The following is a 26961-nucleotide window of genomic DNA, read 5'->3' on the forward strand; positions in this document are numbered from 1 at the left end:
ATCTGGATATCATCAATCGCAGTCTCTTCTTCTTTACTCTTTGTATTGATTCAACTGTAACTTCAATTGACCAACAATAATTAAAGGTTAAACAATTGGGTTGTTGATTGGTAGTTGGTTTAAAACAATTTGTAAATGTAACAATTTATAAATTGAAACATTTTCTTCCACATTTAACAATGGCTCTTGAATATGTTGCTCCATTGAGTCATTGGGTAAGTTAGCTGATAAGTTAACCAGACCTAAAAATTGGTTCTTTGTGCCATTAAACTTGTGGTGATACAAAAGGTCATTGTCAATCAGTTAATAACCCATTTTTACTTTGATCAATTGGTGAAGGTTAATCAGCTAGGATTAATTTGATTAACGATGAAAGAGTACAATTGATATTGATTATTTTGGCCATCATTTGGTCCAGTAATTATGATTGATAAACACACCTTGCCATTAATCAATCCAATTATTTAATGAAAGTAATTGTTTTAATTATCATTAAGGAGCCAATAAAACAGTTAATCCAATCTGCTGAATATTCATTCAAGTGAACCTGAACTCATCTTTGATCAATAAGCATTAAATGTTACCATTATGATCGCTAATAGCAGCATCATCTTCATTATTCAACGATTATGATGAGTTAAATTAACAATTGAAAAATAATTAACCTGAAAATGAAAGTTCAATGATAAATGATTGAATGACAATTGAATTAAATATAATAATTGGATGGTGAAAAATATGAGACAAAAGTACAGACTAAATAAGTGAACATTAATATAGCTAATCAAATTTGAATGAAACGACAGAAAAAGATGATTGAAACGAATGCAGAACTCAATGAGGATCAATTGAAATCCTTTAATCACACTTAATAGAGACAGAAAATAATGATAAAAACAAAAGTAAAAATACTTACTTAAAATACGGCAATTAAATGCGTCAAAATTTAAGGTGCTTAGTAACGGTATGTTTCAACCAATACCTTAATAAATCCTAATCGTTAATCCTCTTTAAGCATTTCAACAAAGAGATGACCAGCGGAATAATTAGCCAAACAATTCGGACAGAATCAAAACAATAACCAATACGATCACCACTGAGAAATTGTTCCGAATTTCCAATTGTCTTGATCGAGTGAGATTTTTTTAGTAAAGATTATTGTCAGTCAATTATCAAAATTAATTCAAATTGCTGAAATATCAATCAGAAAATTTATGAAATCAATCCAAAATGATATTTTAAACTTGATAGATGAAACAAGATTGAAAATCATGAAATTGTGACAAATATTTAAAAGATTACTATTTAATATTCGTGTGATCTTACAATTAATTGTATGGGTCAAGTGTGTATTAATCTTTTGGTATTTTTTGTTTCAAGAACTTGTGTGCCGGTTCTTGGTTTGAATGCTGGAATCGCAAGGATTAGGATTACGCTTGAAAGCAATGTTAACCAATGGTAAAATAAGGCGGCTTTAATGGCACCAAAGTTGGTCACCAGTTTGCAGCGTCGCACAGAGAGGGAATAAGAAGAGATTTTCATTCAATAGGTGACGCTGCAATGTTTTCCTAGGCCTCGCCGCATTTTTCACTTTTTGTTATGTTTTTGTGTTTGTTTTTTTCCCTTTTTTCAAAAATATATTCCAGTCAAAATCGTATCTTGGATTAAATTTAATTAAAAGTGCCTATTTCTCTTCCATTTAAAAGCTGCTGGAATAACCAACACTTATTGTATTATGTGCAATTCGGAAGCTTTAACAGAGTTAACAGATCAACATTCAGAGTTTAATTTTTCTCCAACGACTCACACGCCGATTGAATACAACAACAACACTTTACTAAATAAATGTTTTCAAGCTGGACTTTATAAAGCTGTGCGAAAAGATTTGCATATTAACATGTTCACGAACTTTTTTGACTCTATTAATGAAGAAAATGAAGAACATGGAGAAGATGAAGGAGATGATAAAAAGAAGAAAGAAGAGAAAAAGAAAAGAGATGAAAAAAGGAGAAAAGAAGATGAGAAAAAAAGAAAAATGGAATTATTACAGAGATGTTTCCTGGTCGGAGCCCACAAATGCGAACAAAGAAAAACTGGTAAAGATGCATTATTAGGAAAGTGTTTAGCAGCTGGCCTTTTTAAACGTGACTTAAGATGAAAAATGTATTAAACCCTTCTTCGCCAATCGTGCTTTCAATCCTGATGTCTTCTTCTTTTCCTCCTTTGATACTTTTTGACGATTTTGTTTTTCTTCAACTGCCTTCTTCATTTTATCGATCCTGTGATAAAGTAAAGAAAAATTAAGATTAATAGGTATGAGAGAAAACTAATCCTGTTCAATTTTACATACTCTTGTTTCAATTTTTTCATTATCTCTTTATTAAAAATATCTTTAAAATCGTTACAAAATGGAATCCAACTGGCAAAAAAATCTTTACACCATTCAGTTTCTTTATTAGTTTTGGGTTTCCACCTGAAAAATTCCATCAGCTCAGGAAATCTGTGAGTTTAAGAAAAAGAATGAAAAAAATTGATTAAGATTAAGGAATCAAAAATGGTTAACAATTCTTACATTTCCTTGCATTCTTTTAAGTTTTCTTCTTGTTCACTTTGCAGTTTAAGTCCTCTTTCAAGGAAACTTTCCATTCTCGATTTGAAAGGCTCGATGTGTCCAGCATCATTCTCAGGATCTTCATGACTGATGACTTTTTGTATTTTTACTTTGACAGATTTCAAAGATAATGCCAATGATTGAATTTCCTTAGATATATCTTCGAAATTGATCAGACTAGCTCGTTGTAAGTCTTGAGGTTCTGGAACAGGAAGCTTAACCCTTGGACCGTGCTCGTCAATTAAATCTTCAATTTGAATATGCTTTTCTATATACAATTTAATTACATAGTGAAGAAGCGTTATGGAACAATCAGCTGTCGATTTGACTTCTTTAAGTTTAGGTAAAATCTCTAAGCCAAAACCATCAGCTTGGCCACGATCTCGATTACCACCGTTCATATAATTACCCAATGAGAGTATTATGGCGAAAATATTTTTCAATTCAATATTGGTCATCAAATGAGTACAAGTGGTTTTAAAGTTGTTAAGACGAGCCTCTAAACTCGCAATATTTTCAGTAAATTGAATCTCGAACATGAGGCAAAAAACTCTTTCCCCAAAACAGGGAATTTGAGACAAATCGTATAAAAATTGTTCTGGACCGCCCAGTGGAATGCTACTCTTACTACTGAGATGACTTTCAATTTTCTTTAGTTCATCGGGAGTGGCATAAACCTCGAAGATTTTCTGGAGTGTTTCAATATCAATGACAGACGTATCAAAATTGTAAACGGCACTTTCAATTTCAGAAATTTTCAACTTTAAACTTGTAACGAGTATATTAATATTATGAGCACGTTTAGAGTCCAACAAATTGGCTCGCTCCTTAGATTTGAGATTCTCCTTTGAGTTATCAACAGTTTTCTTTTTTCGTTCAATAATTTGCCTTGAAAAAAGTTTCTCGAATTCTTGCCAATCATCAGGAGCTTCTTCTTCCAGTTCTTCCCAAAGGCTGGACAATTTTTTCACATTAGATTGACTTATAACAGGTTGTACAGCTTGAGGTTGAGATGAATGACTGGCTGGTATCTGGATTCGTTGCCAATAAAGAGGTTTCATTGCACTTTTTGGATTTATCTGAGGTTTTCGAGCAGTTTGATAAACTTGATGCCAACCACCAACTGGCGGTGGAGGCATTAAAATTTGGCCACTTTGAGGAGGTGGAGGTGGTGGTGGAATGGTCATATTTCCTCGATACGGACGTTGCTGTAAAGTTAGAAAGCACTTAAAATGAAATCGTTTCTATAAAAAAATATCTTGATTTCAAATGAAATTTACCTGATTTTGTGATGGTGGTCCACATAGTCCAGGAGGTGGTGGTGGTGGTGGAGGAGGAGGAGGGCCAGCACCAAAGCCAGAGGATGGGAAAGGCGGCGGCGGTGGTGGTGGAGGTGGAGGCGGAGGCCCACCAAAGCCAGATGACGGTAAAGGTGGTGGTGGCGGAGGTGGAGGTGGAGGCACTCCACCAAAGCCAGATAGTGGCAAAGGTGGTGGTGGTGGTGGAGGCGGTGGAGGTGGAGGTCCACCATAATAACCCGGTGGTGGAGGGGGAGGTGGTGGTGGTGGTGGAATACAAGGTCCATTATTATAACCAGAGTTTGGTAAAGGAGGAGGCGGCGGCGGCGGAGGAATTCCACCGCTCGAGCCAGATAAAGATGATGGTGATTGTGGTTGTGGTGGTGGCTGTTGAAGTTCCTCACCTGTGCCAGAAGATGAAAGAGATGATGTCGGTGGAATTGTTGAGTCTGTCGGATCTGTCATCGAGATGTTCAAACTAAAAAAATCAACAATCTTAAGGGACTGTCTTCTAAGTTAAAAGTTACGTATCACAACACAAGAATTGGATACAGAATCAAGATCTGTTAGGATTCATTTTATTTGGATCTGGCCAACTCTACTGTTGGTGTTAAAGTTGATTAAAGGAAAGTTTATTAACAAAGATCGATTTATTAAATTACGTCAGATATCATTTATTAAAATTTAACTTGATCGGCAATCTAATAACTTTCTGCATTTAACTTTGAGCATACCATCTGGATAATCTCTTTCTCTCTATCTCAATATCAAATAGACAAGTAAGTTTATCATTTTACTCCAAGTTTGCATCTAAGCTTTCGTGTATTAGTGATAATCATTTTTCCTTACTCTTGTCGTGAATACTGTGAACATTATTCCAAGTCATCAGTTGGCAAATTTTATCAAGTTAAGAATAAGATGTCTATTAAGTGATTTTTTGTTATATTTTGTCTTCGTGTTGTTTACTGTGAAAAATAGACTCTCAGCTGGAGGTTCAATAAAATTTTTAAAGTGTATTAGATTTCTGTGACATTTTTAAACCCAATATTGCCTGAGTTATACTTTTTCTTAATCTGTTCTATTTTTTTCTTCAATTTTTCTCAAGATGAAAGTAGTCTTCATTCATCCTGATCTTGGTATTGGTGGAGCTGAAAGGCTCATCTTGGACTTGGGTAAGATTTGTCATGTAATCCATGTATTAAACTTGTAGCTAAAATGATTTCTTATGTTTTTCTGCTATTTTAGGATTATCGTTGAAAAGAGCTGGCCATAATGTTCATTATTTAACTGCACACCATGATCCTAATCACTGTTTTCCCGAAACTAAAGATGGAACTTTACAAGTCACTGAAGTTGCTGGTAGTTTACCATCTAATTTATTTGGTATATTTTTTGCTTTTTGTGCATACCTGCGGATGATTTTCATCGCGATATCTTTGGTTTTGAGGTCTAAATTTTCGCATCTGGTCGATTGTGATTTGATTATTGCTGATCAAGTATCAGCTCCAATTCCATTCATCAAGATGCTATATCATTGGCGTCAACAAAAACCCAAAATACTTTTTTACTGCCATTTTCCTGATTTACTCCAAACATCAAGAACGAACTGGTTTAAAAGATTGTATCGAGCTCCTCTCGATTGGTTTGAGGAAAAGACAACTGGAATGGCTGATTGTATTTTAGTCAACTCTCATTTCACGGCCTCCGTTTTTAGAGACACTTTTAAAAGTTTATCTCATGTAGAACTCGATGTTCTTTATCCAGTGTTTAAATTTTCAACTTTTGATAGACCAGTTAAAGATGTACTTTCTAAAGGTCTTCCCCGTTTACCTAACCAAATAACAACAATATTTCTCTCTTTGAACCGATACGAGAGGAAAAAACGAGTTGAACTTGCCATTGAAGCATTAGCTGATCTTAAAGATAAACTTTTTGGCCAAGCGAAACTGTATGGTACCACACATCTCATAATTGCTGGCGGTTATGATGAAAATCAACTACAAAACGTTGAATACCACCAAGAGCTCAAATTACGAGCTAAAGAGCTTGGTGTAGAAGATGATGTCACATTTCTTAAATCACCTTCAGATGAAGATAAGCATTTACTATTACACAGTTGCACAGCTGTCCTCTATACCCCTGAAAACGAACATTTCGGAATTGTTCCATTAGAAGCAATGTACATGAGCAAACCAGTTATTGCATGTAATTCTGGTGGTCCATTGGAAACAATTAAAGACGGTGAAACTGGCTTTCTATGTAATCCAGATTCAGCAAGTTTCGCTGATAAAATGTATAAATTTGTAGTAGATAAAAGTCTAGCTCGAGAAATGGGTCGAGAAGGAAGAGAACATGTAAAGAAAAATTTTTCTATTCAACAATTTGACAAGAAATTGATAGGATTGGTCGATAAATTGGTTTCCAAATAAATTGATCAAATTTACCACATTAAAGATTATTTTCTTATTTAATTGTATTTAAATATTTATCCTTGCCACAACTATACATACACGAAATTAAATTACACAAACTGATCAATGAAAACCAGAGAAATTTGGTGAGATTTATTTCCATTCAAATTTTAATTTCATATGAAGCTCAATAAAATAGTCAAACAATTGAGCTCGCATTTATCATTACATAAATGTCAAAGCTAGTTTCAATAATTAAATCCAATAGAATAGTGAAATTTATTGAAACATTGAATCAGATAAAAGATTAGGACATCTATAATAACAAACATTAAGCTTGGGTTATTTTTTGTTTGACCAATGATCATTACATTGGATAACGAGTAAATATGGAGTTGTTAGCAGTCCGATTTCATGAGACAATTTTTTGTGATCGAGATTGATGATGAGAATAACAAGCTTTTGAAAATGAATGCCGTCCAGTGGCTGTGTTCATGAGGAAATTTTTAAGCGTTGAATTGAGGGCTGATGTTATGCTATTAGCTGGTTTCGTTTCAAATGGATAACCTGCCAGTCTAGGTTCAATCTCTGTTTCTTTAGTAAACTTTTTCGCATGTCTATCGTGTGGGGATGAAAAAATGTGAGGAAGTGAACATCGTTTGCGATCATTAAGTGTTGGCCGTTCTTCCTGGAAGATCAATTGACTAGGATAGGTTTTCAATTTGATTAAATCCGACTTAATCTTGGAATCCTGCGGAAGAAGAAAAAACTATTAGAAGTTGATAAAAAACGAGAAAAAGAGGAACCACAAAATATTCCCGTAAATGTACAAGTTAATGATCAAGAAGCAAGGAAATGAAGAAGACATGGAAATGATAAAGTGACCGTCAAATTTGAAGGTTAACAACTGAAAGGTAGTCTTAATTTGTGTTTAAATAATGGACGTACAAGTTGAAGTAGATTAAACCAACGTGTAATTTGTTACCTTACAATGATTATAAAATAGCATCATGTAATGGAAACAAAAACTTGTACTTGTTGGTTTGTGACATTGAACTTGAAAAGCTGGTAAAAAAGCCTCAAATAACATATTTGAAAAGGCAGGGAGAAAATCATTGGAGCCTAATCATGAATATTATCGCTATTATCTTTCAGTGATAATATCAACAGTATAAGAAATACGAAAAGCGAATCAAACTAGATAACCTTGTTATTACATGAGATTCACTAAATATGTTTAGGATGCCTAATCGTTGTGGGGTGGGCTTTACAAAATGAGACAAAGACTCACATCAAACCAGATATGACTTAAGGCCTTCTCAACGGTCAACCTTTTTCTTGGCTTAACCTGGAGCAGGTTTTCAATAAGATCTTTGGCCTGGAAACTGATGGAATCCCAAGGATCGGGTGGATAAAGGAAAGCCGAGGCTTGATTCCTTTCATTAATTTCACTTTCCTCACTGAATGGAAAGGTTCCCGACAGGGAAACGTAAATGATTACACCCAATGACCACATGTCCAGTGAACGGTTGTAAGACTTGTTTCGAAGTACTTCCGGAGCTAAATAAGCAGGAGTTCCGACAATGGTTCGAAGAAAAGTCTTTTCACCAATTATTCGAGCAAACCCAAAGTCACACAATTTAACCTGAACAGAAGAGAAATGAAAATAACAAAACAAAAAACAGGTTAAAATATTTAAATATTGCATTTGAATCAATCTTGTATTTTTCATTTACTTTTTTACAGATAAGGTAAATTGAACATTTTGTCAAGGATGAACTTACATGAGGATATTCATCGTCTGATGAGAGAAGTACATTTTCCGGTTTCAAGTCACAATGGACAATGTTCCTTGAATGGAGATATTTCAAGGCAATGAGTATCTGTAAAGGGTAAAACAATTAGTTGATCAATGTGATTCTCTGTTAACAAAATTCAACATTTTAATCAAGTTTCTCTCCATTTATTGACCAACAATCTTGCTGTTGTTGTTTAAAATTCAACTTTGATTCAACTTGATTAACATGAATCCTTGAATAAGGATGATAATCCCATCAAATTATCTCTCTTTCAATGTTAATTAAGCAACGAAAATCTTCATTAAAATTTACCTAATCTTGTGCCCATTTATGTTTAACATTGGATTTAATTGAAACTCAAATTTGCTGGTTTAACCGATTGTTTCCTAAATGATGGTCAATGGGTTAACTTGCATATTATTACATTGAAACTGGTTTCACTTTCAACAGTCAATTAATAGTGTTTCAACGCCTTACCCTAAAGGGTTAACCAAGTAATCAACAAATTGTGATTTTTTGTGGAGAGTTTATAAATTTTAATAAAATGACCTGGAAAAAAGTGACTGGTCAAACAAAGCAATTTGTTGGAAGCTTCTTCAATGGTTTCAAATGGTTAATAAATCAAGATGAATCAGGGTTAAAAGTGGAAAATGATTAAGTTAATTGTCAAAGGAAAAGATTGAAACCATAAAAAACACAAATCAGTGTTAATCTTAATGGTGAAACCTTGATTGTTTGGAGTAAACAAAGTTACTCATTGAACAGACTGTTTATGTTTATTTGATTGATTAGTTTCTTCATTCATCAACATTATTCAAATTGAATAAATTTAATTGAAAAGGATCTCCCGCTCCTTGAATTAAAGGTTAACACAATTAACCTTCATCAAGCAGATTCATGCAACTCATCTTACAATCAAGAATAAATTAGAAGAAGAAACCATTTAAAGTAAATCACTTTTAAATTACACTAAAAGTAACATTTTTCACATCAAATATTCATTTTTTGCTTAACCAACATCACAAATGAAATATTAACTCAAACATAAACTGAAATAAATCTTAAAATATTGAATCTGTTTCAATGGACAAATGTTTAATACTTCAGGTTGACATCGTTTCAAATTATGGCTGAAAACCCTGAAATTTACTTGTTTTCAATAAAATCACTGCCTCAATCAAAACTGTTATCTAGCTAACAATCAAATTGTAAATTAAAGTCAACCAGTTAATTAAAGGTACAGTTATTGGTATATTATTTTCCGGTTATCATTGATAAAAGAGATAATCGTTTGAAAATTCATTGATTCGTGGCAAAGTTGAGTAAAGGCCTTCAAAATGTTACCAAAAAAATGATAAACTCGTTGGACCCTCAATTATGATTAACTTAAATTAACAATTTTCAATTATATTAGAGGTAAACCAAAGCTGAAAATAGTGGCAAAAAAAAGGTTGACAGTGAAAACTTAGCGCTTAAACGTACCATTGTCAGTTAATTTCCGATTTTTAACAGTAATGCATATTAATTGTCTATTTTTACCTGTAATGTTTAAAATTATTTAACTCAAATCTTAATTTCTGTTGAATTTAAGTTTAACTTAAACCTTGAAAATTGACAAAACACTAAAATATTTAAGCAATAAGCAAGTCTATCACTTTAGCTAAGTAAGTTGATTATTTTGCCATGATTAAGTTATGATTTATGAAATAAAAATAGACAATTAATGTTAAGATTGAGGAAAAGAGCGTTAAAAATTGAACAATTTGAGTGCATCAAAATTTAGCATTAATCTGACAAAACAGTCAATAAGAAGGAGGTTTGATGAGTTGATTGACATTTTGGGTAAAATTTCAAATTGTAAACAGTTTAACCATTTTAACAATTTTTGTGTAATTGATGAGTTAATCAGTCAATCAATTGCTTACAGCATAATGATTGAAAATAAATCATTGAAAAATGTTTGCTTCTAAAAAAGAAAGCAAACTCAACTATTGAATAGCGATTTAAAAAGAAGCTCAATCTTACCTGGTAAATTAGGAACTTTGTTTTCCTCTCTGGAAGTCGCTTCATTTCAGATGATAAAATCATTCCCAACATGTCGCCCTGAAGTTTCTCCATGACAACAAATATTCTCTCTGGAGTTTCAAACATTTTCTCAAGATTAACAATTCCTGGATGTTTGATGGACTGTAAAATGGCAACTTCATTTTTCAACTGCTCTTCTTGTTTAGATGGAAAGCGAGTCTTGTCAATCACTTTGATGGCGATTTCACGACCAGATTTCCGATGGACACCTCCATAGACAGTTCCATATTGACCTGAACCCAGTATTTCATCAGGGAATATCTGGTATTGGTGACTGAGGTCATCTTTAGTTGAGGTTGAGTTGGTTAAATTGATGCAAACTGCTTGTTTAACCACCGGTTGAAATTCACCATTCATAAGGGCTTCTCTTAAAGCAGTTTCCCAAGCTCGTGAATTATCATCCGACTGTCCACAGAAAAGGTCGAAGTTAGAGGTTCTCAGTTCAAAACAATGATCATCCAAGTTGGACGGAATAATGGCAATTATCTCGGACAATGGAATCTCTCTGTAATATTTAACTGAATGATCATTAAGATACATGGTTAAAGATTTAGGGGTTAATCTCCAGAAATAACGTTTCTCCTGTAATGACAAAAATAGAGATTATTTTCAAGTGAACATTAAAACACTGATTAAGCTTGAACATACCCTTGGATCACGATCAGTATAATGGACCATCCAACCTTCTCGAAGTAAGCGAATACTTTTACGTCGAGAGTTTCTCATTCGTTGAATTAAGCTCATCAAAGGAAGGTGGCTTCTGTGTAAATTAGAGAAATGATTGAATTTAAAATGAACACAATTATTCTGATTGTTGACTTACGTTATGCTTTTTTTACGATTGGATTCACGGTGATTTTCATGGCAAACATCAAGTGTTTCTTCAGTTGTTTCATTTTCACTGATTTTCTCCTTTTCTTCTTCCAGATGATCACAGAGATTGTTTGATGTTACTGTTAATGACAATGAAGACGATGATAGTGACGATGATGAGGATGAAGATGATTGTTGTTGGTGATTGAAAGGTTGAAAGTCATCAAGCACAGTTTCACCTGCAAATGTTGCATCCAAATCACTGTCTTTGTCGGGTAAATCAGTTAAATTATCTTCTTCTTCTTCTTCTTCGGCTAAATCATCTTCATCTTCACTTGATTCAATCCTTAATTGCATCGAAAATGGAAAAAGAACAAAAAAATTTGATCAAAATGTTGACAAAAAAATGGTGAAAAATAAAACCCAAAACACTGAAAAAAGCTTGAGTTACATGAAAAAGGTTTGTGAAGTTGATTGGTTAAAATACAAAAATAAGCTCTGATTGTTGGATTATTTTGTTAACTTTAACTTTTTCCGTTAACTTTTCAAGTTTAAGGATAAATGAAATATTTCATGAACTACTGAACAATTAGGTAAAAAAAGAGTTGACTCTTCCTTTATCAAAAAAGAGCTTGAAACCTGAAAAGTAGATTTGGTAACAAATAATTAAGACTTCCTTAAGAGTTAAACGGAAAACGAGAAACTATAATTTGTTTCAATACAAACGTAAATACAGTTAAATTATAAATTACAATTTATAAATCATTCCAATACAATTTCCTGTTGTTCTGAATCTCAATTTTACCTTGTAACTAACCTTTAAGACTCACCAAACAAACAACAACAAATCAAACTTTTACCTTTTAACACTTTTCCATTAATCATCATCAAAAACTGAGTAAATCATCAAATGGCAATCTCAATCAATAACAATTCAAGAGCAACAATTATTTTTAACCAAAATTGATCAACTTTTCCTTCAATATCTAAATATGTTGATCTAAATTGATCATTGAATTGATAATCAATTGATTGAAAAGAGATGATCAACAATTGTTGTCAAAAAATATATTTTGAATGATTTGTGAATAAATTAAATATGATTGAAACTGTTTGAAATCAATGATTAGTGATTAAGTGTTACATTAACACAAAAACCCTTTAGGGTTGATTTCAATTAAAGGTTTACACTACATTTTACCATGTTTGTGTTAATGTATAAATTGTGTTGAAAATACTTAATCAAATTGAGTCTATCATCACATTTAATTGCTGTTAGCTGATTAACTCGGTTAGCAAGAGATTTATTTTCGTACTTTTTTCATATTCATTTTCAATGGCAAGTTGAAGTGTAAATTAAATTTTTGTCATATTTTACCTTTTTTCCAATAGATTTAAAGTAATTACAATCAAATTGACAATTAACTACATCATGTCATGCAATTGAACAATTGTCGAGTTAAAATGAAAAGACTGAAAGACATTTACTTAAGTAAACTTTGACCATTAAGAGCAGGAAAAAGGTTGACTTTCATCACAATTTGCTAATTATTATGTTTAATTTAGTTAGTGAGACAACGTTTAAGCATTTACATGAAAGGTTTGCTCGTAAATCAACTTGAACTAAATTACATAGGTTTGATTGTTTCCCAAATAACTGGTATTTAAATGAAAAATCATTGGTTTTTCTCAAGGTTTTGTTGCCAAGGTTTTATAAACCCAAATGTCCGAAGCATTATTAATATAATAAAGTGAAATTATTTTCAACTTCCAATTGTGGATTGAATGACTAAGAAAGCAATTGAATAACATTGGATAATGCAGCAATCAAGTGATTGTTGTAACTGGAATGAGCTAATAATTTGAAGATTGAAAAAAAAGACTTATTTTGCCAGGTTATTAACTTGGATTAAAGTGAAGGTATGAATTGAAAACCTTGATTAACATTTACGGTAATCGGCAAAAAAATCACCAAGATGGTAAATTAATTGTTAAGAGCCTGTACTTGTCTCAATTGTATTTCAATGAAGGTTAGACAAGGTTTTACCATCGACAATGTACAGAGAAACGTCAATTAAACACGTAATTAACCTTTGTTGATGTGAAAATTGGCAGCAATTTAACATTGATAACTTCAATACAAAATTCAACTTGCAAGTCCTTAACCCAAACCCAATGTAAGTCTTGAGTTAACCAGTTTGGGGTAACAATAACATGATAATGTCTCTGGTAAGCTTTGGATCAAAAATAAAAGCTAATCATACGAATTGGAACTTAATTATTCATCAAATTCAAGAGTCAATCTGATTCTGATATATTGGTCATATTTATACAGTTAAATTGATCGATGTTGGATGAAATAATTGTTTGTTAAAATCAAATCTAAATTTAGACTCATCAAGAGATTTGAGAATCAAGTAAAACAATTAGAAAGGGAAAAAATGAATTTTTAAATTTCCATATTCGTCAAGAAACAATGAACCTGAACATTAATCAAGTGATAATTACAATTAGCTTAATCATTGTATAATTTATTAAACTGTTTTCACCTTCTCTCTTAATTTATCCAGCAATTAGCGTGATCATAACTCGCATTGACTCTGCCCCTTGCAATCAAAAATTATTTCCAATATTACCTCAAGATATGATCGCTATTTGTCGATATAAATAAATTGTCTGTTACAATTATGATGTTTAATATAAAAACAAGATTCTAACCTCGAGATAATTGATTGAGAAAACACTTTTACTATTATCATCATGGTTACCTGGTTTGTTTAGCTCACTCAACATGTTTTTACCTGTTGAACACTGTTCAATGGACAATGTTTTAATTTACCCAAATTTGAGTCAAGATCTGACAAGAAAAGCAAGTTAAGAGGATAACTTTTTTTATCTCAAGTCAATAATTTTACCTGATAATAGTAATACCTGGAAACCCTTATAATATGAAAGACACACCTTATTCAATACTCAAATGCCCTTACCCTGATAATCACATTATTACGTCTGATAATCATGGAAATCCCTGAAATAACGTTATTAAAGGATAATACTGGATAAGTAACCTTGGCTTATGTGAGTTTATTCAATTATCTTCATCATCACCATTATCATTGTGAGAATGCTTGTGATGATTATTGTTTCATGTTGAACTTTTTTTTCTGTTGGTTTAATCATTGATGGTAAAATTGGGGATTCTGAAAAGATTTCAATTTTTCTTTTTCGTTTCGGGTAAATTTGAAATGTCAAGCATTGATTAATCGTGTAATGTTTTATTGATGACATATGCCACTTCCGATAACAATTGAAAAAATAAATTGAAAAATAATTTCGATTGCAATTATTGTTGAACTTGAATTTTTATTCAATTTTACATCAAACCAGGAAACGGGTTTTCATTTGATTCAATTTCAATTACTTTTTGAAATTGAATGAATGCATGTTACATGACATTTTCATGTTAAATTGTCTTCACTTTAGACTTGACAATTATTTTCAACCATTTCTAGTTTCTAATTTGGATGTTCATTGGAAATTCATCTTTAAATATCTCGTGAATTTAAAAGCAAATTGACAACGAGATGTTGAAAGGTTTTAATGTCATAAATATGGTTCAGCAATCAACAGGCAATTAGATTAAAGAATTGCATGAAGACTTGTTCTTATTTCAGTTAGGTTGAGCTAAATTTTGGTGGTTGATTAACCTCTAAACGAGAAGATGTAAGCTTATTGCATTGGAACTGCCTGGAGTAAATAACCAACATATCAAAGACTATCAAAATTGTCAGAGAAAGCAAATTTTAAAAATAGTTCATCTCAACTAATCACTAGCCTGATTAATTACAATCCAACAATCCATAATTAACAGTAACACATATAAAAATATGTAAAACAAAGATAGCAAATGTAAATTAAATTCATCACAGATGATCACAAACGGTTGACAATACATCGACACATTGTGAGACATTTTTGCAAGAAATTTATGTTATTTGAACATATTTGTTGTTATAATTTGATTCAAGATTGAATAATCCTTTGGCTAGTAATTTGTTGCAATGGTGATTAGTTAAATGATAAGGATAATGTTAATGTGAAAATTGACATAGATTTGACTTACCTTAGGGTTTGCTGAAATTTTTCGTGGAGATTTGTCACACGATCATACATTTTCCAATTCAAGTGTCACGAGAGGTTAATTGATAACACAATTTAATAGCAATTCAATTTAAATCACAAAATAACTCTGTCAATAATAAAGTCAAACTACTCGTTTAACTTGTTGAGTTAAACTAACCTAGCAAATAGTAAATACCTAGCATCTACCATAAACGCCATCTGAAGGCGGTTCTATCTAATAACAAGGTTCCTGCAGTTAAAAAAACTGTTTAATTTAATGATGATGAAAATGTTATAATACAATAAGATGTTGATTGTTAAGGTCAGTGTGAACATTAAACTTGAAATCTGATGATCATTACTTCTATTATTTGTGGATAATGATCAATGATCACCGATATTATCAATGTCATTAATGGAAATTGGTTTGACGATTTCTCTATCTTTCTCCTCTTTCTCTCTTCCTATCCTGTTACTGTTATTGTCTTTTTAGTTAAGTGTCTCCAGTTTGATTTCTCGTTATTGTGATCAATTGTGGTGCTAATTTTATAATTAAGTGTTCAAGTGTTTACTTGCAGCTTAAACTGTTCACTATTGAGCTTGGACTGGCTGATAATTCTGAATTTAACCCGTTTTTGCTGTTACTTACATTGTTTGTTTACGTCTTTAAATGGTTCAAGCCGATTTTATACAGAAGATATCTTGTGTTTGTATTTTCTGGTTTTCTTTGGTTTCCTGGTTCCTTTTGAATTTGAGGTTGTTAGTTGATACTTGCTGATCAAAAGACTTTTCAAAATATTATATAAGTGATCAACTTTAATTGTGATTGAATAATTCAATGTTATTGTCCAAACTAACCATTATTTTCAATTATGCTTCTGTAATAACTTTGGATACTTTATCATGCATAATGATCAGTTGGGTTACCTAGAAGAGCATATGCAATGTTGCAAGGATCAACCATAATCAAGAATTTACTGGAAATAATTTAGCTAATTACACTAAATTAGTTTAGGTTTGGTTTTAAGGAAAAAAAGTAATTTCAACTACGAAAGATAAATGATTACCAAGCTGTAATTGTTGTCATTTAATATGACCATCAAATTTAAGGTCATTCGTCCTTTCTATTTCTATCTTTCCCTATTTACGGCTCCACTTTTTTCACTTCTTCCTGAAATGACCTTTAATTTAATTTCACTTTCAATTTCTTTCTTTCTTGAAAATGCGGAAATTAAATGCTAACCTTGATCAACTTTAGGTCAGTTGGAAAATAATTTCCGATTGTTTCTTCAATATCTTCATCATCATCATCAAACATTTAAAGAGCTGTTTTCAATGAAATTCTTGAAAGCTTAGCGTTTCAATTGGTCACTGAATTTCTCTTGTTCAAGCAATCTATTTTAATCTAATGTAACACAGCCTTTGAATTTCGTAGGCAAATCTATCAAAAGACAGCCAACCGATCTCATTAGTTTAATTGAAACCCAAAAAACTAAATTTCTTTGTTTTTATACGAAATAACAATTATTTATCTGGATAACATTATGTTAAATAACAGATGTAATCTTGTAATATAACCAGACTTTCAATGATAAAATGATTGCAGTTTACTGAACAAACAATTGAACCTGAAACCAGAGAAAAACCTGAATTATTCAAGGCTGAAAAATTTAGTTTTCTAATTTTATGAAAGTGAATTTTCTTCAACTGTCCATCCAAGTCCACTTGTTTTATGGACAGGTTTGACTTTCTGATTTGCTATCTTGACTTACACCCAAATTGACAAGTGAATATTAATCTAAGCAAATAATTTGGTTAACCTCTAAATATTGAAAGCCTATTCCTTTAAATGTGTCACATATACATCAATGAGCATCAACTGAATATAACTGTGATCTTATGAGAGTAAACTCCTATAAAAGTAATAAAACGATTATCAGGAATCAAAGTTACAAAGATAGACAATTAATTGAGAAACTTGTTAATTATAAATAATGAATGATGTTAAGTGTAAAAATCAGCAATTTATAATCATGTAAATATCAATGAGCAAATAATCAACTCTGGTTACCATTTATTGGTAACAAAGCTATTTAAGTGTACATGTATTACCATCGTAACCAATATAATGGTGTAAATAGATTGCAAAGTTGATATTAAAAAATATCAGAGTAAAATTGAAAATAGATTTGATCACTGGTTGGAGAAATTTATCCATATAAAGGATAAGTTCATACTAACAGGCAAAACCAACGACTTTTCTTGTAGTAGGGTTCACTAACTCTAACCTGTTGCCCTGTTCTCATTGGATTTGCTGCATCCTTCAATTTTTTCTCCATCTTTCTCTTTATATCTCTAGTCAAAGTGATGAAGGCTTCTTCAACGTTGATACTTGTTTTTGCACTGGTCTCCATGAATTTGATGCCATATTCAATGGCTAATTGTTCTCCTCTCTCCTTTGTAACTTGTCTTTTATCTTCAATGTCACATTTATTACCAAGGATCATTTTTTCCACATCTGAGGCAGCATGTTCTTCAATATTTCTAACCCAATTTTTGATGTTTTCAAATGATTTCTCATTTGTAACGTCATAGACAAGCATGATTCCCATGGCACCCCGGTAATATGCTGTGGTTATAGTTCTAAATCGTTCTTGACCAGCAGTATCCCATATTTGAAGTTTTATCTTTTTACCTTCCAATTCAATGGTACGTATCTTGAAATCAATGCCTGTTAAGAAAGAGAGATGATTGTAAGAGAAAAGGAGTAAGAAAGAGAGACAAGGTGGTAATGATGATCATCTTACCTATGGTTGATATGAAAGATTGATGGAATGCATCTTCCGAAAATCGGAATAATATACAGGTTTTACCAACCCCAGAGTCACCGATTAACAACAATTTAAACAAATAATCATAGGTTTTATTAGACATGATTAACAGTTGATTTGAAAACACTGATTCACTGGAATGATGAAGGTTTTGATGAGGGATTGGCTGTGAGAAATTGACACCTATCAGCTGTGTAGCTGACTAGCTGCCATAAGCCTTTCGGCTGAGCGGCGACTGGAGCAAAGATTTCAAGTTAAATATTGAAATCTAAAGAGTTTATTCAAAGAATCATCAACATTTTTCATGATAAATCCGAGTAAAACTAATGAATATATTAGACTAAACACGATAAATATTTTTGTTATAAAAATGTTAAAGTATGGTCAGATTAACAATTGATTATCGGCAGAGTGCAGGATCTTTAGCTAAATACGTGATAATTTTTAAAACAAATCAAGTTATAATTAGCAATTTGAAGTGAAATCGTATTATAAGTGAAACCAACAATATGGATTGGGGTATTGAGGGATAGAGCAAAGTGTCAGGTTCAGCAAGGCAAAGTTGATGAAGTGCATAACAGTTTTTTAATAATAATGATAATATTAATAATAGTAATAATAATAGTTAGAATTATAATTATATTAGCCATTAAAATCAACCAAGATAAATGTCAATTTTTTGTCTCGTTTTAAAATAAAAATTTGATATAATACATTTGAAGGTAAAGAGTCCAAGTTTTCCAAGGTTAGCCACAGCAATAGGGTCAAAGAGAATCAAACCAAGTAAATTATTCATTATTATAATATGTATTTCTGTGAAATGTTATTCATAATTTGTTTGTTGGGTTGTTGTTTTGTTTGCATATTGGAATGGTTTATTAATTTGTTTGTGTGTTTGATTGATTTTAAAATCTTGTTTTAAGTTTTAAATATATTATATTCTTTAGGAATCTCAGTAATCCATTTGATTTTATTGCGATTTTTTGATATCATGCAAGAAAATCACTATAAGACTTAACTTAAATCCATTTGAAGAAACAGTGGTAGCAGACGTAGTAGAAGTAGAAGTAGTAAAAGTAGTAGTAGCGTTGAAAGAAGACGAAGAAGATTTCGAAGATGTAGAATTTAAGGAAAAGCTTCACAGATCAACAAAGAGATCAGGCATTTCGATGTAACAATAATTACCAGATAAAGGTCGCTTTATTTAAGAAGTTTTTGTGCTCTCTCATTAGCAGTTTGAATCCTAAGTTTATTAGAGTCGGCTTTCAGATTGATCCTTTCTAATTGAGCATTCTGTGAACCAATTTCTTGACCCATATCGATTGCCATATTCCGTAAATTACCAATCATAGTAGATACTCCTTGCATATTTTCTTCCATCTCATCTTCTCTAGCATCTTTGGTAATTCGAGCAATATATTGTCCTCCCATTGGTCCACCTCCATTTCTTTCATCCATTACTCTAGCTGGTTGACCAGCAATAACTTTACCATCTTCACTTGATTTCCACGTAGATTCATTCTCTTTAAATTCATTCTGCTTTTTACATGGACATGTACACAGTCCACAGCATTGTTCCATACCAGTCAAAGCTTTCTCAGCTTCCTTCATATCGGTATTTATTTTATCCATGTCTTCTTCAACACGATCCAATTGTTCACCTTGCTCATCCAGAGCAACCAATGTTCGTATACCGGCTTCTTTGCTGTCTTCACATAATGCAAGCATTCGACGAGTAGATTCCAGCGACTATAAAATAAAATCATGTTAATTATCATTTCTATGTCAAAAATTTCAACCATCTGAGTTAAAAGAGACTTGAAAACTAATAAAATAACAACAAACCTCATCAGTAATAGACTGTGCTTGCATATGCAGCCTTTCAGCTTCTGTTTTTGGTGCAGCCACCGGTGGAGGTTCCTCAATTGGAGCAGGCATTTTGATTAGATTTTAAAGTTTTATAAAAAAAATAAATTAAAAGTTGGTTTTAATTGAACTGGTTCTAAAATAGAATATGTTAGCACTTAAAACAACACAAAAAACTGGGAAAAGACATTTATTTTACTTCGCTGATGTTTAATTCAGTCTTTTTAGCCTCTTTCCTTTCCAAGTCAAAGGCTGAGTAGGCGTTAACTCGATTGCCCTGATTAGGAAAACAATAGAAACAACCGCCAAATTCAGATTATCAGAACAAATCAAATACATTGACTCTCTTATCATGTTTATTATGTTCCACGTTTGATTGATTAAAATCTCAAGTTTACAATCAGATAGAAAAATTATCCGATGCTAACAGTTTTACCCTTGAATCAAGAAATAGAAGCATTCCTTTCGTTAATCATACGAAAGTGGAATCGTCGCGTTAAAGTGTTGAACAAACAACGATATCCAATACAAGTTGCTAGCAAAAACGAGGATTGAATGAAGACATTGCATTAAGCTGAACAGAAAGAACCAAAGGGAAACGAAAGATATTTTGATATTCACGAGGAGATTTTATTGTTAAATTAAAGCTGGAAAACCCAGTTACGAACTGAATTCCCATTTCTCTCTAGGCTGAGATGTAAATAATTGACAAAGCCATGGTCAATTAAAATCTGATCATTGAATATAACACAAATTTTACAATTAATTAATACCGCAAATTTGTAATTGTTTTCAATTAATTGCAAACAAATTCTTGTTTTTTCACCAAAAGGAAATTTAAATCACCGATCTATTTGTATTCATAAATGCATTTTTATAATGAATAAATGTTTTAGTTTTGTTCACACTCCGATTTAATTTCAACGTTAATGGTTATCAGTTAGATGTCAATCGCATTGTTACAAACGTGACATTACAGTAGAAAATTTAATATTCAATATTTAATTTCCAATATTATAGTTATTCGATATAAAAAGATTCCTCTTTTCTGAAGAGCAACATTAAAAAACCAAGGTAAAAACATTACGTATGTTCGCTGGGGCGTTTGTCCATCGAAACATAATAAATGTATTTAAAATGAAATGGAAGTGTTCCTCCATAAATTTTGAAGTTCAGTTGAAGTCTTTCAAACACTTTAACAGCTACAGTTAACAGTTCATCAACAGTTAGTAATTGGATGTTTGCTATTCAGTAACATGTTGTATGAAACAGATTTTTGTATAAGACGAATTGCGAAAACTATCGACCAAAGAAACTTTTGAATGACACAAATGGACTCAGCTTTCATGCCTCTACAAACCAACAGAGTCTAAAGCTGAAAGATTTGAATTTTTTGTCCGTTTTTGACCATTTTTGTCAATGTGTGTATAAATAAGTGTGTTGGTTGTGTCTTTCTATTAATAGTAACAACCGAAAAAGTGACCCATTTTGTTGCATATTATATTAAACTTATAATACATTGAATATTTTTTCTCGGTCGCCATCTAGTGCAGGTGACCTTTACAGCTAGCCCAGGTCATCGCCTCTTTTAAACTCTAATATAAAGCTATCATCGGAGTTTTGCTGTGATAAATTTGAAACTCACTTTCATTCAAACAGTGTTCCAGTGAAAATCATCTATAATTTCAGACCAACCATGAGAAATTTATCATCATTCATTTTGTGTATTATCTCATTCATCAATGGAATATGTAAGTTTAACATTAATTTAATTAGCAATTTAATGAACGATTTGTGCTACAATTAAAGATCCTTTTACAATAATTCATGTTATGGTTTCAATTTTACTTTGTCATCTTTAAGAAACATCTTTTATTCACGCTTTATCTGCTTTATCTGTATCTTTATTTTTACTTTAGCCTGTTACTTGATTCGAGTTGAAGACGATGGACCTGTTACCCTTGATTCCCCAATCACTTTCACAGTTAAAAATCTAACACCTGACCCATTATTAGAATATCGGTTCAAATTTGATCAGTTTAACCATTGTCTCAAATGAAAGTAGAGTTGAATACTCAGTAATATTTGAATCATCTTCAACACCAATAGCTTATAAATACAATATACAATGTACGATGTACAATGTACGATGCAAGTTGATGTATGGTATCTCGATGTTCCTTCACATTTGTTCGCAACTACTTCTCACACTTTCCAGCTTTCAGGTAAAGTTATCTAGACATTAATCCAATAAAATTAACATATTTTTCATTTCTATTTTTCTAGATTCTCTGGTTGGATTTATAAATCATGACCAAAACATTTCTTGTAGATTTTTGGATAAGTATTTTGTTTCTACTGAAATGCCGGTTAAACTGACTGCTGAAATTCATGATCTATCTGGCTTTTTCACGGGACGATTTGGAATCCCATCAGCCAATTTAACTTATAAATGGATCATAAATGGTTCACCACAAGAAGAAAACTCTAAGGTTATTGAACCGACTTTTTCTGAGCCTCAACTGAACAACATTTCAGTGATTGTTACAGCAACTAAAACCAATGGAAGTCGTCTTATACAAAAATCTGGTACATTCAACATCACACTGAATAGCAAGCAGCCAATTACTAATTTGACTGTTGATGGTCCCACCGAGGTTAAAGTGTTTGAAAGACTTCAACTAGACTTTAAAATTCATAGAGGAACACCTCCATTCCTATATAGATATTCTTCTTGGATGAATCAAACTAATACCAACAGTGAATACGCTGAAAAGCACGGCATAAATGAAAGCTCCTTCTCAATAATTAAAAATTTCAGCGAAAAAGGAACAATAAGATTATACATTGGTCTCAAAAATGATGTATCAGCATATCCCATGATGATGAACATTAAAGTCCATTAAAGTATTTTAAACCCATTCTGTGAAATCTCGAGGGCAACACTTTCTCTGTTTGCTTGCTAAAATTAATGTCCCGTGTTTTTTCACCAATCTATTTGTATTCATAACTAGAAAATACGCTCTTATGTTGAATAAATTAAACAATTTTCTCCAATTAAAAAAAACGGGAAAAATTTAAATCTTGCAAATTTAAACTCTGTTAGTTTATGCAGACATAAAAGCTGAGTCCATTTGTGCGATTTAAAAGTTTCTTTGGTCGATAGTTTTCGATAAAATTGAGTTCAAAGTTGAAACTTCGATTGCCTTTTGTACAATTATGGAAGCAAGTTTTTTCAGGATAATCATTGCACTGATGTCATTTTTGGTGCTCAATCAGAAAGTGCACTTTATTACATCAAATAAATGTTCATGTTTCTACAAAACAGATTAGTTCGACTTTTAGTTAAAAAGATCGCTCTCTATGACCGTAAGAGTGAGAGAGATAAAACTTATAATCAATTCATAAAAATTGTTGGCCTACACCATGAATCAATCACTTTTTTCACTTTACTAACAGTTCTCCTGATTTTGGACATTGACCAGAAAACTTTGAGCCTCGATTTTTCGAAAATGGTGGCATCTAACATCATTATTCTTTTACCAAACATTAGATTTCATTATGCGCTATAATAGTATATTACTGAATACCGAATAAAACCCGAGCATTTAATAATGGAGATCATTCTAACGAGATTTGTGTTTGGTAACCATTCAACCTAATAATCAAGTTTCAAATCTGACAACATAAGTAAAACTATGCGCCAACTTTTTTTGTAGGATCGCAAATAATTTCCAGCCATAGCATATTATAGCCCATAATGCTATCTAATGGTTGGTGAAAGAATGATCATTGTAGGTGCCACCGATCTCGAAATATTGAGGTTCAAAGTTTTATAGCCAATAGCCGAAATCAAGATAACTGTTAGTAAATTGAAAAAAGTTTTCGGTCATTGATGTGTACCAACAATTTCTACACACACATAAAAAGTTTCATCTCTCTAACTCTTACGCTCACGAAAAGCATTCGATTTAAATAAAAATCGAACTTGATCTGTTTGGCAGAAACAGAAAATGTTAACCATCAAAGTAAGGCCATTTTCTGGTTGATCATCAAAATACACATCAGTAAAATAAGTTTCATGCAAAAATCTGCTTATATAGCTGAGGAAAAGGCGATCGAAGTTTTAATTTTGACCTCAATTTCCCAGAAAACTGTCCTTTGCATGAATTGTTTAATAGTGCTAATGAGCTCAGTTTTTATACCCCTACAAACACCACATGGTCTCAACTCTCAACTCAAATGTCCGAGCCTTTGGCAGTAATTTTTGCATTACTTTTGTTAACTTACTCAAGTTTAACCAGAAAATTGGTTTATTAACCAAGAAATGTGTTGAGATGAGTTTGTTTTGTTAAATAAGTTGTTGCTCATTCATTTAAAGTCCAAAAATAATAATCCGAATGCGCTAATGGAAAGTTTTTGGATTGAATTGAACTAGCAATCAGTAAAGAATTTAATTAGTGAAAGAATGATGACTGTAAGTGATGTCATTCTCGAAATATCGAAGCTCAAAGTTTTCTGGTCAATGTCCAAAATCAAGAGAACCGTTACTAAATTGAAAAAAGTATTTGCTCCATGATTTGGGCCAACGATTCTTCTGAGCAAATAATAAGTTTCATCTCTCTAACTCTAACAGTCACAGAAAAAGGTCAATTCAACTGAAAATCGAACTTATCTGTTTTGCAGGAAACAGAAAATTAATTTCTCAAAATAAGGGCCTTTTCTGGTTGAGCACCAAAAGTCACACCAATACGATGATTATCGTAAAAAAATCTGCTTCCATAATCCGTCTGTTCCTTACAAGATGAAATCGATTTAAATTTGAACTCGATTTTCTTTGAAATTACGATCAAAGAAACTTTTGGATGGCACAAATGGACTCAGCTTTCATGTCTCTACAATCGCACTGAGTCTAAATTTGAAAGAAATTAATTTTTGATCATTTTTGACCATTTTTGTCAATGTGTGTATAAATAAGACAATTGTGTTGATTGTGTCTTTTTGTAACAACCGATTAAGAGTCCCATTTCATTGCATGTTATATTAAACTTAAAATCAAATACATTGAATATTTGGTTTCAGAAACTTTTTTCTTGGTCGCCATCTAGTGCAGGCGACCTTTACAGCTAGCCCAGGTCATCGCCTCTTTTAAACTCTAATCGGAGTTTTGTTGGGATAAATTTGAAAATCACTTTCATTTAAACAGTGTTCCAGTGAAAATCATCCATAATTTCAGACACACCATGAGAAATTTATCAGCATTCATTTTGTGTATTATCTCATTCATCAATGGAATATGTAAGTTTAACATTAATTTAATTATCAACTATTTAATGAGCAATTTGTGCAACAATTAAAGATCCTTTTACAATAATTCATGATATGGTTTCAATTCCACTTTGTAATCTTTAAGAATCCTTTTGATTCACGTTTCACCAGTTTATTTATTTTTACTTTAGCCTGTGACTCGATTGAAATTCAAGACGATGGACCTGCTACCCTTGATTCCCCAATCACTTTCACAGTCATAAATCGTTATCCCACACCTGCACCATCCTTAGAATATCGAATCAAATTTGACCAGTTTCCTCAACATGATAAAACCATTGTATCGTCATCGGTTGTAGTTGAATACTCAGTAATATTTGAATCATCTTTAACACCGAAAGCTGATAAATATACGATGCAAGTTGATGTATGGTTTCTCGGTGTTGATTCACGTTCAGTCGCAAATGCTTCTCATACTTTCGAGCTTTCAGGTAAAGTTATTTAGACATCAATCCAAAAATATCAAAATATTTTTCATCTATTTTTCTAGATTCTCTGGTTGGATCTATAACTCGTTACCAAAGAATTTCTTATGAATATTTGGTTAACAATTTTGTTTCTACTGAAATGCCGGTTAAACTGACTGCTGAAATTGCTGATCCATCTGGATTTTTCACGGGACGATGTGGAATCCCATCAGCCAATATAACTTATAAATGGATCATTAATGGTTCACCACAAGAGGAAAGCTCAAAGGTTATTGAACCGACTTTTTCTGAGCCTCAACTGAACAACATTTCAGTGATTGTTTCAGCAACTAAAACCAATGGAAGTCGTCTTATCCAAAAATCTGGTTCATTCAACATCACACTAAATAGCAAACATCCAATTACTAATGCAACTATTGATGGTCCCACCGAGGTTAAAGTGTTTGAAAGACTTCAACTAGACTTTAAAATTCATAGAGGAACACCTCCATTCCAATACAGATATTTTTTTTCGATGGATCAACCTAACTCCATAGATGAATCAGGGAAAATGATCGGCATAAATGAAAGCTCCTTCTCAATAATTAAAACTTTCAGCGAAAAAGGAACAAGAGAATTTCACATTGCTCTTATAAACGATGTATCAGCATATCGCATGGAGATGAACATTAAAGTCCATTAAAGTATTTTAAACCCATTCCGTGAAACCTCGAGTACAACACTTTCTCTTTGCTCTTGTACCTGACAAACAAATTCACTTCATTTGCTTATTTCTCAAATTTACAACATGAACGAAAATGAAATAGTTTTTTTGTGAAATAAGTTTAACCGATGGGTTACTTTGCTCTGTTTCCAATGTTTAACTTTCAAGTATTTACTAATCTATTTGTATTCATAACAAGAAAATACGCTCTTATGATGAATAAATTAAACAATTTTGTACCTTTGATTGAATTTCATCCGTAATGGCTTTCTTGACTGAAGAGCAACATCGTTGGGACCATCAACAGTTAAATTAGTAATTGGATGGATGTTACTAAAAAGAAACAATCAACACAATTGTCACATTTATGCACAAATTGACCCAAATGTTCAAAAACGGGTTTAAATACAATTTCTTTCAGATTTAAACTCTGATGGTTTGTAGAGACATAAAAGCTGAGTCCATTTGTGCGAATTAAAAGTTTATAGGTTGATAAGTTGCCGATAAAATCGAGTTCAAAGTTGAAACTTCGATTGCCTTTTTGTACATTATGGAAGCAAATTTTTTCATAAAACTTATTGTGATGATGTAAATTTTGATGTCTAATGAGAAAATGCGCTTATTTACAGAAATAAAATTTTTGTTTTCTGTAAAACAGATTAGATC

At 32.0% G+C, this 26961-nt stretch overlaps 7 protein-coding genes across 11 annotated transcripts; 3 read left to right on the forward strand and 4 right to left on the reverse strand.

Moving 5' to 3' along the window:
• Positions 1-1762: 1762 nt before the first annotated feature.
• LOC107361678 (formin) lies at positions 1763-4374 on the reverse strand. 2 transcript variants are annotated; one of them, XR_016198030.1, is made up of 5 exons: positions 3892-4374; positions 2573-3819; positions 2351-2500; positions 2049-2279; positions 1763-1919 (listed from the first exon to the last, which is right to left on the reverse strand). XR_016198030.1 is itself a non-coding variant. In XM_089266426.1 (4 exons), exons 1-4 carry the CDS (start codon positions 4372-4374, stop codon positions 2150-2152), a joined length of 2010 nt encoding a protein of 669 aa, XP_089122552.1. In that variant the 3' UTR covers positions 1763-2149. The 2 variants fall into 2 exon arrangements, 1 of the variants encoding a protein (XP_089122552.1); XM_089266426.1 differs by having other exon boundaries at positions 1763-2279.
• Positions 4375-4493: 119 nt separating this feature from the next.
• Alg2 (alpha-1,3/1,6-mannosyltransferase Alg2) lies at positions 4494-6380 on the forward strand. 3 transcript variants are annotated; one of them, XM_015928522.3, is made up of 3 exons: positions 4494-4922; positions 5015-5081; positions 5155-6380. In XM_015928522.3, exons 2-3 carry the CDS (start codon positions 5015-5017, stop codon positions 6336-6338), a joined length of 1251 nt encoding a protein of 416 aa, XP_015784008.2. In that variant the 5' UTR covers positions 4494-4922; the 3' UTR covers positions 6339-6380. The 3 variants fall into 3 exon arrangements, with proteins under 3 accessions (XP_015784008.2, XP_089122556.1, XP_015784007.2); XM_089266430.1 differs by having other exon boundaries at positions 4494-4815; XM_015928521.2 differs by having other exon boundaries at positions 4494-4688.
• A 63-nt stretch (positions 6381-6443) lies between these two features.
• On the reverse strand, positions 6444-15304 carry LOC107361672 (serine/threonine-protein kinase D2-like). Of its 2 annotated transcripts, none has more exons than XM_089266427.1 (7): positions 15141-15304; positions 11028-11363; positions 10853-10961; positions 10145-10786; positions 8105-8203; positions 7612-7965; positions 6444-7071 (listed from the first exon to the last, which is right to left on the reverse strand). In XM_089266427.1, the coding sequence occupies exons 1-7, from the start codon at positions 15188-15190 to the stop codon at positions 6733-6735; spliced, it is 1929 nt and encodes a 642-aa protein (XP_089122553.1). In that variant the 5' UTR covers positions 15191-15304; the 3' UTR covers positions 6444-6732. The 2 variants fall into 2 exon arrangements, with proteins under 2 accessions (XP_089122553.1, XP_015784003.2); XM_015928517.3 differs by having other exon boundaries at positions 10853-10964.
• Positions 15305-17143: 1839 nt separating this feature from the next.
• On the reverse strand, positions 17144-18138 carry LOC107361677 (ras-related protein Rab-8A). Its single transcript, XM_015928524.3, has 2 exons — positions 17947-18138; positions 17144-17870 (listed from the first exon to the last, which is right to left on the reverse strand). The coding sequence occupies exons 1-2, from the start codon at positions 18071-18073 to the stop codon at positions 17371-17373; spliced, it is 627 nt and encodes a 208-aa protein (XP_015784010.1). The 5' UTR covers positions 18074-18138; the 3' UTR covers positions 17144-17370.
• Positions 18139-18536: 398 nt separating this feature from the next.
• LOC107361676 (synaptosomal-associated protein 25) lies at positions 18537-20042 on the reverse strand. Its single transcript, XM_015928523.3, has 2 exons — positions 19816-20042; positions 18537-19719 (listed from the first exon to the last, which is right to left on the reverse strand). The coding sequence occupies exons 1-2, from the start codon at positions 19906-19908 to the stop codon at positions 19171-19173; spliced, it is 642 nt and encodes a 213-aa protein (XP_015784009.1). The 5' UTR covers positions 19909-20042; the 3' UTR covers positions 18537-19170.
• A 1354-nt stretch (positions 20043-21396) lies between these two features.
• LOC107361578 (transmembrane protein 130-like) lies at positions 21397-22903 on the forward strand. Its single transcript, XM_015928413.3, has 3 exons — positions 21397-21587; positions 21756-22061; positions 22123-22903. Exons 2-3 carry the CDS (start codon positions 21965-21967, stop codon positions 22740-22742), a joined length of 717 nt encoding a protein of 238 aa, XP_015783899.1. The 5' UTR covers positions 21397-21587; positions 21756-21964; the 3' UTR covers positions 22743-22903.
• Positions 22904-25079: 2176 nt separating this feature from the next.
• On the forward strand, positions 25080-26274 carry LOC107362825 (transmembrane protein 130-like). The gene is made up of 3 exons (XM_015929991.1): positions 25080-25134; positions 25296-25595; positions 25655-26274. Exons 1-3 carry the CDS (start codon positions 25080-25082, stop codon positions 26272-26274), a joined length of 975 nt encoding a protein of 324 aa, XP_015785477.1.
• The last annotated feature ends 687 nt before the right edge of the window (positions 26275-26961 follow it).

This window comes from Tetranychus urticae, chromosome 1, assembly GCF_039701765.1.
Source record: "Tetranychus urticae isolate SD_2017Ah chromosome 1, NJAU_TeUrti_SD_1.0, whole genome shotgun sequence".
Classification (NCBI taxonomy): domain Eukaryota; kingdom Metazoa; phylum Arthropoda; class Arachnida; order Trombidiformes; family Tetranychidae; genus Tetranychus; species Tetranychus urticae.